General features: G+C 47.7%; 1 protein-coding gene across 8 annotated transcripts in view; it reads right to left on the reverse strand.

The window, feature by feature from the left end:
- Positions 1 to 17,828, reverse strand: part of LOC146805993 (uncharacterized) — a 731,342-nt gene that overhangs the window by 344,545 nt on the left and 368,969 nt on the right. For all 8 annotated transcript variants that reach the window (XM_085623346.1, XM_085623342.1, XM_085623340.1 and 5 more), the window contains exon 4: positions 3,055 to 3,170. In XM_085623346.1, the coding sequence (XP_085479472.1) occupies positions 3,055 to 3,170 (116 nt within the window). The remainder of the gene's footprint in view (positions 1 to 3,054; positions 3,171 to 17,828) is intronic.

Raw genomic sequence — 17,828 nt, forward strand, 5'->3', positions numbered from 1 at the left:
CACCATTTAGGTGACTGGGATTTGAGAGTCACAATGGAATCATACTCTCACAACTTTCCTTTGTTTCTTTGTTTTATTTCAACAAAGTCGGAAGGGCTTCAAGCATCACCCACAGTGGCCTAGGGATCCGAGTGTGCCTGCCCTGCCCTTTGTATACCCTTTCTTGAAGGACAAAGGGACTGCCCAGCAATTTGTAATGGCTGCCACAAAAATCTAAATTTCCATTGTAGTAGCCAAACAGATTTCTCAGATCCACAGTACCAACTCGGGTACAGGGGATCTAAAAGGGATGGCAGTAAAAGGCTTATTGTGCTGCCAGTGAGAGAGGTTAAGCTGTCCAGAATGTTTGTGGATTCTAGCCATTCTAATACTGGCATAGGTGGTGCCTGAGGTGAAATGAGAAGTCTGTCTATTGCAGGTTGAACTTGAGATGGTTAATTGTAATTCAGGACGGAATGTTATCCATGGCTGAGGCTATTTGAGGCACATCACCAGGAAAAGACACTTACAAGTGCAGCTGGTGCTTATCGCATATTGGTGATAGAAATCGGCATATTCATGCAAGATATCACATATAGGTTCAAGATGAGGATTAAATAAGACAGGAGCTAATAACAGACCCATCGAGAAACAGTTACCGGATTAAGCAGTGCATGATTCGTTTAAATTTATTTTATGTTGTTGGCCATGTATGATTTGAAAGATTCCAGTAATTTTCCCTTCAAATCTCATGAGATCTTTTACGCAGTGAATAAGGATGTCATGGTTCTCAGTATCAAAAGTAGGATTAGCAGTCGTGAGTCCTTGTTATCCAAGATCTGAAGAGTATCATCAATGACTTGCATGTTAACTGTCTTGATACGGCAGCTGGCTCTAAACCGAAGATTGTATCTCATCAAGGAGGTTATTGTCATTTCCAAATTGTTTTACTTGAGGATGTTCACAGCTGTTCAAAGGTTTGGCATGAAATGGGACTCAACTGTAATTATTGAGAGCCCCATCATCTTTTTTAGTAGAGGCGATATGTAACCCGTTTTTGCCAGTGCAAAAATATCCTTTGTTGTAGGGATGGATTGATGAGGTGAAACTATTGTTGATCCGGGGCATAGCTTATCTCTTTAGCCAGATAAGCAGTTAAAAGGCCTGAGAAGTGACATGAAAGACATGATGGATTGAGCTTGGAGATGGGCTTTGTCTCAGCCTTGACTACCTCAGTATGTTTTTTGACCTGTTTTTGGATGGCTCAATTTACTATTTAACTGTTCTTCTGTAGCTATGTATGTGTTCCAAATTATTCCTAGTGAGTTTATGCCACCAGGAGTGTTTAATCGGTGTGAGGAGTTTTTTATCTTCATTGAATAATTTGTATACCATGTGTAGGTTCTCGTTGTCTTTGAGAGGAGCGACAATAATCTCAGCTAAGGTTTTAACAGCCAGTGGCAGCATTAAGGTCCTGGTTCTCCATCAAATGAGAGAGATAGTATGTCAAACATGCCTTCAGGCAGTTATGATTAATGTTTTGATGTCCATTATCTGGGATTTTGGTCTGTTTGTTTGTCTAAAAGTTAAAGTTTTAGAGACAAATAAGCTGTCTGGAATTTGGTAGTGATCAGACGAGTTGACTGGAATATGGGGGCATCAGTTTGGAAGAAACTGTTTTCAGCAATAATCAAATCCCAAGTATAATATTTGATATGTATGGGTTTCTGAGAGTATTGGAACAAGTTATTATCTTCCAGAAATAAAAAATATGTTGGATGTGATTTATCTTTAGGAATCTCTTCCCCCGTCCCAGGGTAGAATGAAGTCACACAGCAGAATATGCTTATTTGTGGACAGGATAAGTTGTGAAGTGATTAAGTCCAGATAGTCTTCAACGAATGCCTTGTTATTCAGATGTGGAGGGTAAATTACAAATAGCCTATGAGATTTGGTTGCCATGGATTTAATGTCTAGAGTGAAGCACTGAAATGTAGAAAATGATTCCGCCCCTATTTGTCAACTGGTAGTTGACTTTTTATGTACTAAAGCCACTCTGGCACTAGATTTTCGTTCCCATCCAGACCAACAATAGCAAAGTCAAGTGGGGTCAGTAAGTCCAAACTGGGGTTGTAGTTTTCTTGCCTTCCATGTCCATGTCTCAGTCAGGAGCATGAGCTCTAGGTCTATATCCAAGATTGAGTCAGTTATCTCTAACTTGTGGTTGACAGCTGGTCTGCTGGTATGAAGTAACACTGTAACTTGTAGGCAGAAGTACATTTATAAGGGGTAATGAATAAAGGGATATCAATGTGGTTTCTGTGTTCTGCCGTTTTGCTTGAAAAGTCAGTTCAGGGAAGTCCCATCATGACTGATATGCTTTGAGACTGAGGGAGTATATGCTCCTTTTTGGAACCAACAGATGTTACTGTGTCTTTATTAATTTTAGGGTCCGATTTCTTAAATTATTTGGATTGATATTCAGTCCTTAAGGTGTTAATTTCTTCAGGTTGCAGAAATGGGTCATTCTGCCTGTACAGGGCAAGTTATTTAATCTGGGAACAAATTGATTTGTTCTCTCTGTAAAGGATTAAAGTAGTGTGTTTGTGTCTCTAATAGTGAAGATCATACATTACAATGAGTTCTATTTAGAAATTGTATTGGTTAATTTCCTTGGTAAGTTACTTAATAGTATCAAATAATATGTGTATGGAATTGAATAAGGTTGTAATGCTGCTATCACTACATGATTAACTTTTACTATTGAAATGAAGTTCTAGGTAGGAGTGGGAATGTGGGGGCCTTCTTGAGGTTACTGAAAGAGGTGAGTGGATGGGGAACAGAGTACCTACAAACCGGCCTATTCTTTTGGTTCTTGCTAGACCTAGTTTAGATAGGGAAAACCACACAAACCTCCAGAACCAGACAGTTCTCAGTTCAAATGCCATTTTTTATTCCTTGATAGGCAAACGTGAATTTCATGGAATTGAATGCTGTTTTACAGACCTCAATCAGCCTATTCAAGCACAATCATTTATAACTCTACTTTTAGGTTCTGCAAACACAAATAATTACTGTAGGGCGGAAGGAGATCTCAAAACCATCCACTGGAATTGATGGACGCTCCCACTCCATGATTACAGACGTCTCGTCCCGAACTCTTATCCGAAGGTCTCGCACTGCTGGTACCTCTGCAAGAGACAACATTACTTTCAGAGCAGTACGCCTTTCCAGGAAACGAAATCCAACAGTAACACTTTCTTTTTTTGCCCAGGTCCTCTTTCAAAATTGTTGTTTCCCCTTATACTTCCACCTTGTGTTGCTTTCTGTCTCCAATACCTAACACTTCCCATTTGCACTGCCTGTCTAGCACTTTCTGCTCTCATTCTCTGACACTTGTTGCATCCACTCCACTCCGTTTCTCACTGTAAAACATTGTGTTTTCACTTATTGACACTCATGGAGTGCACTCTACGTCACTTGCAGTTTGCACTCTGACTCTTCTTATTTCTACTGTCTGACACATCCTGACTTTCGCTCTTTGCGACATTTTGTTTCCCCTCTGGACATTTTGTGTCTCTGATTTGTAACATCTCTTGCCACTCGCATTACTGTTTTCACCTGCTGACACCTCTTGTTTGCACTGTCACTTCATGATTCCACTCTCACTCTCACAATTCCACTGTCTGACATTTTTGATTTCTACTCTGATAATTTCGATATCCACTTTCCAACACTTACTGGTTCCACTGTTTCTCCAGTATTGAATCTTTCATAGATGCACATGCTTGAATCTTCCTCATCGCCATTGTGGAAGTCCACCTGTAAATATACCTAGTAGTATAAAATCTTCTATTTAGATAGACTATAATATAATTTCCTCATAGGACTTAGTAGAACTCCACATAGTTTTGTACACAACAAAAACCCAGCCAATCAGAGCAGAGCTTGCACCCTTTTCCTCTTGTACAGTGACTTCACGCCATAGATTTCTTACCACACATCGTGGATAGGGAGTCTACCTGAGCTATGTTCAGTTTTATCCTCATCAGAACCTGACTTTGTAAACTAGTGACCTCCAGGTGAACTTAGATATTCATCTTACGTTTACTATATAATCGAATAGATCCTACCACCACATAAGAGGACTGAAAAAAGGGTTTCTTTTGCCCATGTAAGACCTGTCAGAAGATGAGCCTCTTCTCTGAGATCCTCACAAGGAGTGCCTGTACTGCCTGCAACCACACCATAAACCCAAAGACTACAAATATTTCAGAACGTTTTCAGCTCAGACTCTCAAAGATAGAGGAACAAGGCTTTCATTATGGCTTCAGAGGAAATTCTGGAGATGTAGGACCCTGCCTTAACGTAAAGGATCTCTAAAGAGAGAAAGATCTGAAAAAGACCTAAATGGACTGCCAAAAAAGACCCAGAAAAAGAGCAGACCAGAGCGAGCCAATGCTGCAAAAGGCCACTTATACAAGACCCAATCAGAAATAAAGTGGAAAAAGCATCAATTTCTGTGCCATCAAAACCTTTTAACTGGCATTAGCCTCCGCCCACATCAGGAAACCTGCCTCAGAGATATCAGGCAAGTCCCAGACTAATTCGCCGATTAAACCACAGACAGCATATTCGACGGCAAGGATGGCTACATCGATGACGTTTATGATCACGGTGTCTTCTGCTTTGGTGACAGTGACTGTAGTTTTGCTGACATCTCCGTCGATGGCAAGATTTTCGAGGATGGGACCTTCGTTGACACAGATACCTGTGCCGTGAACAACACAGTCGACGGACGAACCGACGGCGGCTCCGACGACAAGGCTTCCACAGACAGTCAAAAAGACGAAGCTGAAACCGATACCATTTTCATCAACTGCTGCACCGTCGCCGAACCAGTTCTAAGGCTAGAGCTCACCTCACCTAGCAAGATTTCACTGTTGCCACCAGTGCACCCTCTTGAAACGGGGGGACACAGGAGAAGATGACGATGATGATAATAGATTTTTTGGAGACGCCACAAGCCCGTCTCAGCTCCATGTAAAATGTTAGGACTCGGATGAGGGTGAACAGCAGGAATCAGAATACATGGAAGGTGATTTTTCTAAGGACAGACAAGGAAATGAGATGACTCATGACGAATTCCTTTAATTTGACCTATTTGATGATGCCTTTAAGGCGCAACAATCACAGGAACCCACTATGCAAATCCCCATAGTTTTGGTGATGGATCTCCGCATGATGTTGCAGGACTATCATAGGAGGTTTCCCTCTAAGGGAACAATGCCTTCAAAAATGTGGCAAGCTGGGGCACCACAAGGAGAACCTTTATTGCATCAACCAACTCCAGCAAACAAAAAGTGTCTGCACTACGCAAGCAGATTTCTGTACAAGGGTACTGTGGAAAAGCCCTTCAGATGTCTTCGGCAGGCATATTCGCATATGCTTTTACTGCCAATGCTTTTAATCCCACGCATACTGAACAAGATTAAACAACAGCCAAGCAGGATCATCCTGATAGCCCTGGCGTGGCTGAGACAGCTCTGGTTCACTGACCTGCTCATAATGTCAGAACAAAAGACACACAATTGATGGACGGAATGCAGAACAAATCAAAACATTCACCCCCAGTCAAGAGATCTGGGTTAAATCCATCATTCTTTTGCTAACCATACAACCCCAGTTTAGACCTGGCCATATGGAAATCAGTCTTGACCCTGTGCCTCATGGGAACAGTCCAGCGCGAACTGCCAAGCCAGGTCCTCCCTGGACTGGAAACAAGCATCCTAGGACCGGTTTCAGGGTTTTACCCCTCTTCAGCCAGAATAGCTTGATTCCAGTGGCACAGTGAGCCTAGGACCCACGTCTGGGCATACCTGGCGCACTTAGGGCGAGAAAACAAAAGACACCCAATTGATGGATGGAATGCAGAACAAATCAAAATATTCACCCCCAGTCAAGAGATCTGGGTCCACAAACTGATGTTTTTACATTTGTCACCCCGAGTGGGAAGGGTATGCCCAGACGTGGGTCCCGTGCTCTCCATGCCACTGGAATCAAGCTATCCTGGCTGAAGAGGGGTGAAACCCCAAAACCGGTCCTAGGATGCTTGTTTCCAGTCCAGTGAGGACCTGGCTTGACAGTTCGGGCTGGACTGTTCCCAAGAGGCACAGGGTCAAGACTGATTTGCATATGGCTGGGTTCAAACTGGAACGGCATGGTGAGCAAAAAAACAATGGATTTAGGCCCAGATCTCTGTACTGCGGTGAATGTATGACATTGTTCTGCATTCTGTCTATCAACTGTTGTTTTTGCATTTGTCACCCTGAGTGGGAAGGGTATGCCCAGACGTGGGTCATGTGCTCTCCATGCCACTGGAATCAATCTATCCTGGCTGAAGAGGGGTGAAACCCTGAAACCAGTCCTAGGATGCTTGTTTCCAGTCCACGGAGGACCTGGCTTGGCAGTTCGGGCTGGACTGTTCCCATGAGGCACAGGGTCAAGACTGATTTGCATATGGCTGGGTTCAAACTGGAACGGCATGGTGACAAAAAAAAACAATGGAATTAGGCCAAGATCTCTGTACTGGGGTGAATGTATGACATTGTTCGGCATTCTGTCCATCAACTGTTGTTTTTGCATTTGTCACCCCGAGTGGGAAGGGTATGCCCAGACGTGGGTCCCGTGCTCTCCATGCCACTGGAATCAAGCTATTCTGGCTGAAGAGGGGTGAAACCCCGAAACCGGTCCTAGGATGCTTGTTTCCAGCCCAGGGAGGACCTGGTTTGGCAGTTCGGGCTGGACTGTTCCCATGAGGCAATGCAAGACTGATTTGCATATGGCTGGGTTCAAACTGGAACGGCATGGTGAGCAAAAAAATGATGGATTTAGGCCCAGATCTCCTTACTGGGGTGAATGTATGACATTGTTCTGCATTCTATCCTTCAACTGTTGTTTTTGCATTCATCACCCCGAGTGGGAAGGGTATGACCAGACGTGGGTCCCGTGCTCTCCATGCCACTGGAATCAAGCTATCCTGGCTTAAGAGGGGTGAAACAACAAAACCGGTCCTAGGATGCTTGTTTCCAGTCCAGGGAGGACCTGGCTTGGCAGTTCGGGCTGGACTGTTCCCATGAGGCACAGGGTCAAGACTGATTTGCATATGGCTGGGTTCAAACTGGAACGGCATGGTGAGAAAAAAAACAATGGAATTAGGCCAAGATCTCTGTACTGGGGTGAATGTATGACATTGTTCTGCATTCTGTCCATCAACTGTTGTTTTTGAATTTGTCACCCCGAGTGGGAAGGGTATGCCCAGACGTGGGTCCCGTGCTCTCCATGCCACTGGAATCAAGCTATTCTGGCTGAAGAGGGGTGAAACCCCGAAACCGGTCCTAGGATGCTTGTTTCCAGCCCAGGGAGGACCTGGTTTGGCAGTTCGGGCTGGACTGTTTCCATGAGGCAATGCAAGACTGATTTGCATATGGCTGGGTTCAAACTGGAACGGCATGGTGAGCAAAAAAATGATGGATTTAGGCCCAGATCTCTGTACTGGGGTGAATGTATGACATTGTTCTGCATTCTATCCTTCAACTGTTGTTTTTGCATTCATCAGCCCGAGTGGGAAGGGTATGCCCAGACGTGGGTCCCATGCTCTCCATGCCACTGGAATCAAGCTATCCTGGCTTAAGAGGGGTGAAACAACGAAACCGGTCCTAGGATGCTTGTTTCCAGTCCAGGGAGGACCGGGCTTGGCAGTTCGGGCTGGACTGTTCCCATGAGGCACAGGGTCAAGACTGATTTGCATATGGCTAAGTTCAAACTGGAACGGCATGGTGAGCAAAAAAATGATGGATTTAGGCCCAGATCTCTGTACTGGGGTGAATGTATGACATTGTTCTGCATTCTATCCTTCAAGTGTTGTTTTTGCAATTGTCACCCCGAGTGGGAAGGGTATGCCCAGACGTGGGTCCCGTGCTCTTCATGCCACTGGAATCAAGCTATCCTGGCTGAAGAGGGGTGAAACCCCGAAACCAGTCCTATGATGCTTGTTTCCAGTCCAGGGAGGACCTGGCTTGGCAGTTCGGGCTGGACTGTTCCCATGAGGCACAAGGTCAAGACTGATTTGCATATGGCTGGGTTCAAACTGGAACGGCATGGTGAGAAAAAAACCAATGGAATTAGGCCAAGATCTCTGTACTGGGGTGAATGTATGACATTGTTCTGCATTCTGTCCATCAACTGTTGTTTTTGAATTCATCACCCCGAGTGGGAAGGGTATGCCCAGACGTGGGTCCCGTGCTCTCCATGCCACTGGAATCAAGCTATCCTGGCTTAAGAGGGGTGAAACAACGAAACCGGTCCTAGGATGCTTGTTTCCAGTCCAGGGAGGACCTGGCTTGGCAGTTCGGGCTGGACTGTTCCCATGAGGCACAGGGTCAAGACTGATATGCATATCGCTAAGTTCAAGCTGGAACGGCATGGTGAGCAAAAAAATAATGGATTTAGGCCCAGATCTCTGTACTGGGGTGAATGTATGACATTGTTCTGCATTCTATCCTTCAAGTGTTGTTTTTGCAATTGTCACCCCGAGTGGGAAGGGTATGCCCAGACGTGGGTCCCGTGCTCTTCATGCCACTGGAATCAAGCTATCCTGGCTGAAGAGGGGTGAAACCCCGAAACCAGTCCTAAGATGCTTGTTTCCAGTCCAGGGAGGACCTGGCTTGGCAGTTCGGGCTGGACTGTTCCCATGAGGCACAAGGTCAAGACTGATTTGCATATGGCTGGGTTCAAACTGGAACTGCATGGTGAGCAAAAAAACGATGGATTTAGGCCCAGATCTCTGTACTGGGGTGAATGTGTGACATTGTTCTGCATTCTGTCCATCAACTGCTGTTTTTGCATTTGTCACCCCGAGTGGGAAGGGTATGCCCAGACGTGGGTCCCGTGCTCTCCATGTCACTGGAATCAAGATATCCTGGCTGAAGAGGGGTGAAAACCCAAAACCGGTCCTATAATGCTTGTTTCCAGTCCAGGGAGGACCTGGCTGGACGGTTCCCATGGGGCACAGGGTCACGACTGATTTGCATATGGCTGGGATCAAACTGGAACGGCATAGTGGGCAAAAAACGATGGATTTAGGCCCAGATCTCTGTACTGGGGTGAATGTATGACATTGTTCTGCATTCTATCCTTCAACTGTTCTTTTTGCATTTATCACCCCGAGTGGGAAGGGTATGCCCAGACGTGTGTCCCATGCTCTCCATGCCACTGGAATCAAGCTATTCTGGCTGAAGAGGGGTGAAACCGTGAAACCGGTCTTAGGATGTTTGTTTCCAGACCAGGGAGGACCTGGCTTGGCAGTTCGGGCTGGACTGTTCCCATGAGGCACAGGGTCAAGACTGATTTGCATATGGCTGGGTTCAAACTGGAACGGCATGGTGAGCAAAAAACGATGGATTTAGGCCCAGATCTCTTTACTGGGGTGAATGTATGACATTGTTCTGCATTCTGTCCATCAACTGTTGTTTTTGCATTTGTCACCCCCAGTGGGAAGGGAATGCCCAGACGTGGGTCTCGTGCTCTCCATGCCACTGGAATCAAGCTATCATGGCTGAAGAGGGGTGAAACTCCGAAACCAGTCTTAGGATGCTTGTTTCCAGTCCAGGGAGGACCTGGCTTGGCAGTTCGGGCTGGACTGTTCCCATGAGGCACAGGGTCAAGACTGATTTGCATATGGCTGGGTTCAAACTGGAACTGCATGGTGAGCAAAAAAATGATGGATTTAGGCCCAGATCTCCTTACTGGGGTGAATGCATGACATTGTTCTGCATTCTATCCTTCAACTGTTGTTTTTGCATTCATCACCCCGAGTGGGAAGGGTATGCCCAGACGTGGGTCCCGTGCTCTCCATGCCACTGGAATCAAGCTATCCTGGCTTAAGAGGGGTGAAACAACGAAACCGGTCCTAGGATGCTTGTTTCCAGTCCAGGGAGGACCTGGCTTGGCAGTTCGGGCTGGACTGTTCCCATGAGGCACAGGGTCAAGACTGATTTGCATATGGCTGGGTTCAAACTGGAACGGCATGGTGAGAAAAAAACCAATGGAATTAGGCCAAGATCTCTGTACTGGGGTGAATGTATGACATTGTTCTGCATTCTGTCCATCAACTGTTGTTTTTGAATTCATCACCCCGAGTGGGAAGGGTATGCTCAGACGTGGGTCCCGTGCTCTCCATGCCACTGGAATCAAGCTATCCTGGCTTAAGAGGGGTGAAACAACGAAACCGGTCCTAGGATGCTTGTTTCCAGTCCAGGGAGGACCTGGCTTGGCAGTTCGGGCTGGACTGTTCCCATGAGGCACAGGGTCAAGACTGATTTGCATATCGCTAAGTTCAAACTGGAACGGCATGGTGAGCAAAAAAATGATGGATTTAGGCCCAGATCTCTGTACTGGGGTGAATGTATGACATTGTTCTGCATTCTATCCTTCAAGTGTTGTTTTTGCAATTGTCACCCCGAGTGGGAAGGGTATGCCCAGACGTGGTTCCCGTGCTCTTCATGCCACTGGAATCAAGCTATCCTGGCTGAAGAGGGGTGAAACCCCGAAACCAGTCCTATGATGCTTGTTTCCAGTCCAGGGAGGACCTGGCTTGGCAGTTCGGGCTGGACTGTTCCCATGAGGCACAAGGTCAAGACTGACTTGCATATGGCTGGGTTCAAACTGGAACTGCATGGTGAGCAAAAAAAACGATGGATTTAGGCCCAGATCTCTGTACTGGGGTGAATGTGTGACATTGTTCTGCATTCTGTCCATCAACTGCTGTTTTTGCATTTGTCACCCCGAGTGGGAAGGGTGTGCCCAGACGTGGGTCCCGTGCTCTCCATGTCACTGGAATCAAGATATCCTGGCTGAAGAGGGGTGAAAACCCAAAACCGGTCCTATAATGCTTGTTTCCAGTCCAGGGAGGACCTGGCTGGACAGTTCCCATGGGGCACAGGGTCACGACTGATTTGCATATGGCTGGGATCAAACTGGAACGGCATAGTGGGCAAAAAACGATGGATTTAGGCCCAGATCTCTGTACTGGGGTGAATGTATGACATTGTTCTGCATTCTATCCTTCAACTGTTGTTTTTGCATTTATCACCCCGAGTGGGAAGGGTATGCCCAGACGTGTGTCCTGTGCTCTCCATGCCACTGGAATCAAGCTATTCTGGCTGAAGAGGGGTGAAACCGTGAAACCGGTCTTAGGATGCTTGTTTCCAGTCCAGGGAGGACCTGGCTTGGCAGTTCGGGCTGGACTGTTCCCATGAGGCACAGGGTCAAGACTGATTTGCATATGGCTGGGTTCAAATTGGAACGGCATGGTGAGCAAAAAACGATGGATTTAGGCCCAGATCTCTTTACTGGGGTGAATGTATGACATTGTTCTGCATTCTGTCCATCAACTGTTGTTTTTGCATTTGTCACCCCCAGTGGGAAGGGTATGCCCAGACGTGGGTCTCGTGCTCTCCATGCCACTGGAATCAAGCTATCATGGCTGAAGAGGGGTGAAACTCCGAAACCAGTCTTAGGATGCTTGTTTCCAGTCCAGGGAGGACCTGGCTTGGCAGTTCGGGCTGGACTGTTCCCATGAGGCACAGGGTCAAGACTGATTTGCATATGGCTGGGTTCAAACTGGAACTGCATGGTGAGCGAAAAAACGATGGATTTAGTCCCAGATCTCTGTACTGGGGTGAATGTATGACATTGTTCTGCATTCTGTCCGTTAACTGTTGTTTTTGCATTTGTCACCCCGAGTGGGAAGGGTATGCACAGATGTTGGTCCCGTGCTCTCCATGCCACTGGAATCAAGCTATTCTGGCTGAAGAGGGGTGAAACCCCGAAACCGGTCCTAGGATGCTTGTTTCCAGCCCAGGGAGGACCTGGTTTGGCAGTTCGGGCTGGACTGTTCCCATGAGGCAATGCAAGACTGATTTGCATATGGCTGGGTTCAAACTGGAACGGCATGGTGAGCAAAAAATGATGGATTTAGGCCCAGATCTCCTTACTGGGGTGAATGTATGACATTGTTCTGCATTCTATCCTTCAACTGTTGTTTTTGCATTCATCACCCCGAGTGGGAAGGGTATGCCCAGACGTGGGTCCCGTGCTCTCCATGCCACTGGAATCAAGCTATCCTGGCTTAAGAGGGTTGAAACAACGAAACCGGTCCTAGGATGCTTGCTTCCAGTCCAGGGAGGACCTGGCTTGGCAGTTCGGGCTGGACTGTTCCCATGAGGCACAGGGTCAAGACTGATTTGCACATGGCTGGGTTCAAACTGGAACGGCATGGTGAGAAAAAAACCAATGGAATTAGGCCAAGATCTCTGCACTGGGGTGAATGTATGACATTGTTCTGCATTCTGTCCATCAACTGTTGTTTTTGAATTTGTCACCCCGAGTGGGAAGGGTATGCCCAGACGTGGGTCCCGTGCTCTCCATGCCACTGGAATCAAGCTATTCTGGCTGAAGAGGGGTGAAACCCAGAAACCCTTCCTAGGATGCTTGTTTCCAGCCCAGGGAGGACCTGGTTTGGCAGTTCGGGCTGGACTGTTCCCATGAGGCAATGCAAGACTGATTTGCATATGGCTGGGTTCAAACTGGAACGGCATGGTGAGCAAAAAAATGATGGATTTAGGCCCAGATCTCTGTACTGGGGTGAATGTATGACATTGTTCTGCATTCTATCCTTCAACTGTTGTTTTTGCATTCATCACCCCAAGTGGGAAGGGTATGCCCAGACGTGGGTCCCGTGCTCTCCATGCCACTGGAATCAAGCTATCCTGGCTTAAGAGGGGTGAAACAACGAAACCGGTCCTAGGATGCTTGTTTCCAGTCCAGGGAGGACCTGGCTTGGCAGTTCGGGCTGGACTGTTCCCATGAGGCACAGGGTCAAGACTAATTTGCATATGGCTAAGTTCAAACTGGAACGGCATGGTGAGCAAAAAAATGAAGGATTTAGGCCCAGATCTCTGTACTGGGGTGAATGTATGACATTGTTCTGCATTCTATCCATCAAGTGTTGTTTTTGCAATTGTCACACCGAGTGGGAAGGGTATGCCCAGACGTGGGTCCCGTGCTCTTCATGCCACTGGAATCAAGCTATCCTGGCTGAAGAGGGGTGAAACCCCGAAACCAGTCCTATGATGCTTGTTTCCAGTCCAGGGAGGACCTGGCTTGGCAGTTCGGGCTGGACTGTTCCCATGAGGCACAAGGTCAAAACTGATTTGCAGATGGCTGGGTTCAAACTGGAACTGCATGGTGAGCAAAAAAACGATGGATTTAGGCCCAGATCTCTGTACTGGGGTGAATGTGTGACATTGTTCTGCATTCTGTCCATCAACTGCTGTTTTTGCATTTGTCACCCCGAGTGGGAAGGGTATGCCCAGACGTGGGTCCCGTGCTCTCCATGTCACTGGAAACAAGATATCCTGGCTGAAGAGGGGTGAAAACCCAAAACCGGTCCTATAATGCTTGTTTCAAGTCCAGGGAGGACCTGGCTGGACGGTTCCCATGGGGCACAGGGTCACGACTGATTTGCATATGGCTGGGAATCAAACTGGAACGGCATAGTGGGCAAAAAACGATGGATTTAGGCCCAGATCTCTGTACTGGGGTGAATGTAGGACATTGTTCTGCATTCTATCCTTCAACTGTTGTTTTTGCATTTATCACCCCGAGTGGGAAGGGAATGCCCAGACGTGTGTCCCGTGCTCTCCATGCCACTGGAATCAAGCTATTCTGGCTGAAGAGGGGTGAAACCGTGAAACCGGTCTTAGGATGCTTGTTTCCAGTCCAGGGAGGACCTGGCTTGGCAGTTCGGGCTGGACTGTTCCCATGAGGCACAGGGTCAAGACTGATTTGCATATGGCTGGGTTCAAACTGGAACGGCATAGTGAGCAAAAAACGATGGGTTTAGGCCCAGATCTCTTTACTTGGGTGAATGTATGACATTGTTCTGCATTCTGTCCATCAACTGTTGTTTTTGCATTTGTCACCCCCAGTGGGAAGGGTATGCCCAGACGTGGGTCTCGTGCTCTCCATGCCACTGGAATCAAGCTATCATGGCTGAAGAGGGGTGAAACTCCGAAACCAGTCTTAGGATGCTTGTTTCCAGTCCAGGGAGGACCTGGCTTGGCAGTTCGGGCTGGACTGTTCCCATGAGGCACAGGGTCAAGACTGATTTGCATATGGCTGGGTTCAAACTGGAACTGCATGGTGAGCAAAAAAACGGTGGATTTAGGCCCAGATCTCTGTACTGGGGTGAATGTATGACATTGTTCTGCATTCTGTCCATTAACTGTTGTTTTTGCATTTGTCACCCCAAGTGGGAAGGGTATGCCCAGATGTGGGTCCCGTGCTCTCCATGCCACTGGAATCAAGCTATCCTGGCTAAAGAGAGGTGAAACCCCGAAACCTTTCCTAGGATGCTTGTTTCCAGTCCAGGGAGGACCTGGCTTGGCTGTTCGGGCTGGACTGTTTCCATGAGGCACAGGGTCAAGACTGATTTGCATATGGCAGGGTTCAAACTGGAACGGCATGGTGAGCAAAAAAACGATGGATTTAAGCCCAGATCTCTGTACTGGGTTGAATGTATGACATTGTTCTGCATTCTGTCCATCAATTGTTGTTTTTGCATTTGTCACCCCGAGTGGGAAGGGTATGCCCAGACGTGGGTCTCGTGCTCTCCATGCCACTGGAATCAAGCTATCATGGCTGAAGAGGGGTGAAACTCCGAAACCAGTCTTAGGATGCTTGTTTCCAGTCCAGGGAGGACCTGGCTTGGCAGTTCGGGCTGGACTGTTCCCATGAGGCACAGGGTCAAGACTGATTTGCATATGGCTGGTTTCAAACTGGAACAGCATGGTGAGCAAAAAAACTATGGATTTAGGCCTAGATCTCTGTACTGGGGTGAATGTGTGACATTGTTCTGCATTCTGTCCATCAACTGCTGTTTTTGCATTTGTCACCCCGAGTGGGAAGGGTGTGCCCAGACGTGGGTCCCGTGCTCTCCATGTCACTGGAATCAAGATATCCTGGCTGAAGAGGGGTGAAAACCCAAAACCGGTCCTATAATGCTTGTTTCCAGTCCAGGGAGGACCTGGCTGGACAGTTCCCATGGGGCACAGGGTCACGACTGATTTGCATATGGCTGGGATCAAACTGGAACGGCATAGTGGGCAAAAAACGATGGATTTAGGCCCAGATCTCTGTACTGGGGTGAATGTATGACATTGTTCTGCATTCTATCCTTCAACTGTTGTTTTTGCAGTTATCACCCCGAGTGGGAAGGGTATGCCCAGACGTGTGTCCCGTGCTCTCCATGCCACTGGAATCAAGCTATTCTGGCTGAAGAGGGGTGAAACCGTGAAACCGGTCTTAGGATGCTTGTTTCCAGTCCAGGGAGGACCTGGCTTGGCAGTTCGGGCTGGACTGTTCCCATGAGGCACAGGGTCAAGACTGATTTGCATATGGCTGGGTTCAAATTGGAACGGCATGGTGAGCAAAAAACGATGGATTTAGGCCCAGATCTCTTTACTGGGGTGAATGTATGACATTGTTCTGCATTCTGTCCGTTAACTGTTGTTTTTGCATTTGTCACCCCGAGTGGGAAGGGTATGCACAGATGTGGGTCCCGTGCTCTCCATGCCACTGGAATCAAGCTATTCTGGCTGAAGAGGGGTGAAACCCCGAAACCGGTCCTAGGATGCTTGTTTCCAGCCCAGGGAGGACCTGGTTTGGCAGTTCGGGCTGGACTGTTCCCATGAGGCAATGCAAGACTGATTTGCATATGGCTGGGTTCAAACTGGAACGGCATGGTGAGCAAAAAATGATGGATTTAGGCCCAGATCTCCTTACTGGGGTGAATGTATGACATTGTTCTGCATTCTATCCTTCAACTGTTGTTTTTGCATTCATCACCCCGAGTGGGAAGGGTATGCCCAGACGTGGGTCCCGTGCTCTCCATGCCACTGGAATCAAGCTGTCCTGGCTTAAGAGGGGTGAAACAACGAAACCGGTCCTAGGATGCTTGTTTCCAGTCCAGGGAGGACCTGGCTTGGCAGTTCGGGCTGGACTGTTCCCATGAGGCACAGGGTCAAGACTGATTTGCACATGGCTGGGTTCAAACTGGAACGGCATGGTGAGAAAAAAACCAATGGAATTAGGCCAAGATCTCTGCACTGGGGTGAATGTATGACATTGTTCTGCATTCTGTCCATCAACTGTTGTTTTTGAATTTGTCACCCCGAGTGGGAAGGGTATGCCCAGACGTGGGTCCCGTGCTCTCCATGCCACTGGAATCAAGCTATTCTGGCTGAAGAGGGGTGAAACCCAGAAACCCTTCCTAGGATGCTTGTTTCCAGCCCAGGGAGGACCTGGTTTGGCAGTTCGGGCTGGACTGTTCCCATGAGGCAAAGCAAGACTGATTTGCATATGGCTGGGTTCAAACTGGAACGGCATGGTGAGCAAAAAAATGATGGATTTAGGCCCAGATCTCTGTACTGGGGTGAATGTATGACATTGTTCTGCATTCTATCCTTCAACTGTTGTTTTTGCATTCATCACCCCGAGTGGGAAGGGTATGCCCAGACGTGGGTCCCGTGCTCTCCATGCCACTGGAATCAAGCTATCCTGGCTTAAGAGGGGTGAAACAACGAAACCGGTCCTAGGATGCTTGTTTCCAGTCCAGGGAGGACCTGGCTTGGCAGTTCGGGCTGGACTGTTCCCATGAGGCACAGGGTCAAGACTGATTTGCATATCGCTAAGTTCAAACTGGAACGGCATGGTGAGCAAAAAAATGATGGATTTAGGCCCAGATCTCTGTACTGGGGTGAATGTATGACATTGTTCTGCATTCTATCCTTCAAGTGTTGTTTTTGCAATTGTCACCCCGAGTGGGAAGGGTATGCCCAGACGTGGTTCCCGTGCTCTTCATGCCACTGGAATCAAGCTATCCTGGCTGAAGAGGGGTGAAACCCCGAAACCAGTCCTATGATGCTTGTTTCCAGTCCAGGGAGGACCTGGCTTGGCAGTTCGGGCTGGACTGTTCCCATGAGGCACAAGGTCAAGACTGACTTGCATATGGCTGGGTTCAAACTGGAACTGCATGGTGAGCAAAAAAAACGATGGATTTAGGCCCAGATCTCTGTACTGGGGTGAATGTGTGACATTGTTCTGCATTCTGTCCATCAACTGCTGTTTTTGCATTTGTCACCCCGAGTGGGAAGGGTGTGCCCAGACGTGGGTCCCGTGCTCTCCATGTCACTGGAATCAAGATATCCTGGCTGAAGAGGGGTGAAAACCCAAAACCGGTCCTATAATGCTTGTTTCCAGTCCAGGGAGGACCTGGCTGGACAGTTCCCATGGGGCACAGGGTCACGACTGATTTGCATATGGCTGGGATCAAACTGGAACGGCATAGTGGGCAAAAAACGATGGATTTAGGCCCAGATCTCTGTACCGGGGTGAATGTATGACATTGTTCTGCATTCTATCCTTCAACTGTTGTTTTTGCATTTATCACCCCGAGTGGGAAGGGTATGCCCAGACGTGTGTCCTGTGCTCTCCATGCCACTGGAATCAAGCTATTCTGGCTGAAGAGGGGTGAAACCGTGAAACCGGTCTTAGGATGCTTGTTTCCAGTCCAGGGAGGACCTGGCTTGGCAGTTCGGGCTGGACTGTTCCCATGAGGCACAGGGTCAAGACTGATTTGCATATGGCTGGGTTCAAATTGGAACGGCATGGTGAGCAAAAAACGATGGATTTAGGCCCAGATCTCTTTACTGGGGTGAATGTATGAC

Source organism: Triturus cristatus, chromosome 8 (genome assembly GCF_964204655.1).
Source record: "Triturus cristatus chromosome 8, aTriCri1.1, whole genome shotgun sequence".
Classification (NCBI taxonomy): Eukaryota; Metazoa; Chordata; class Amphibia; order Caudata; family Salamandridae; genus Triturus; species Triturus cristatus.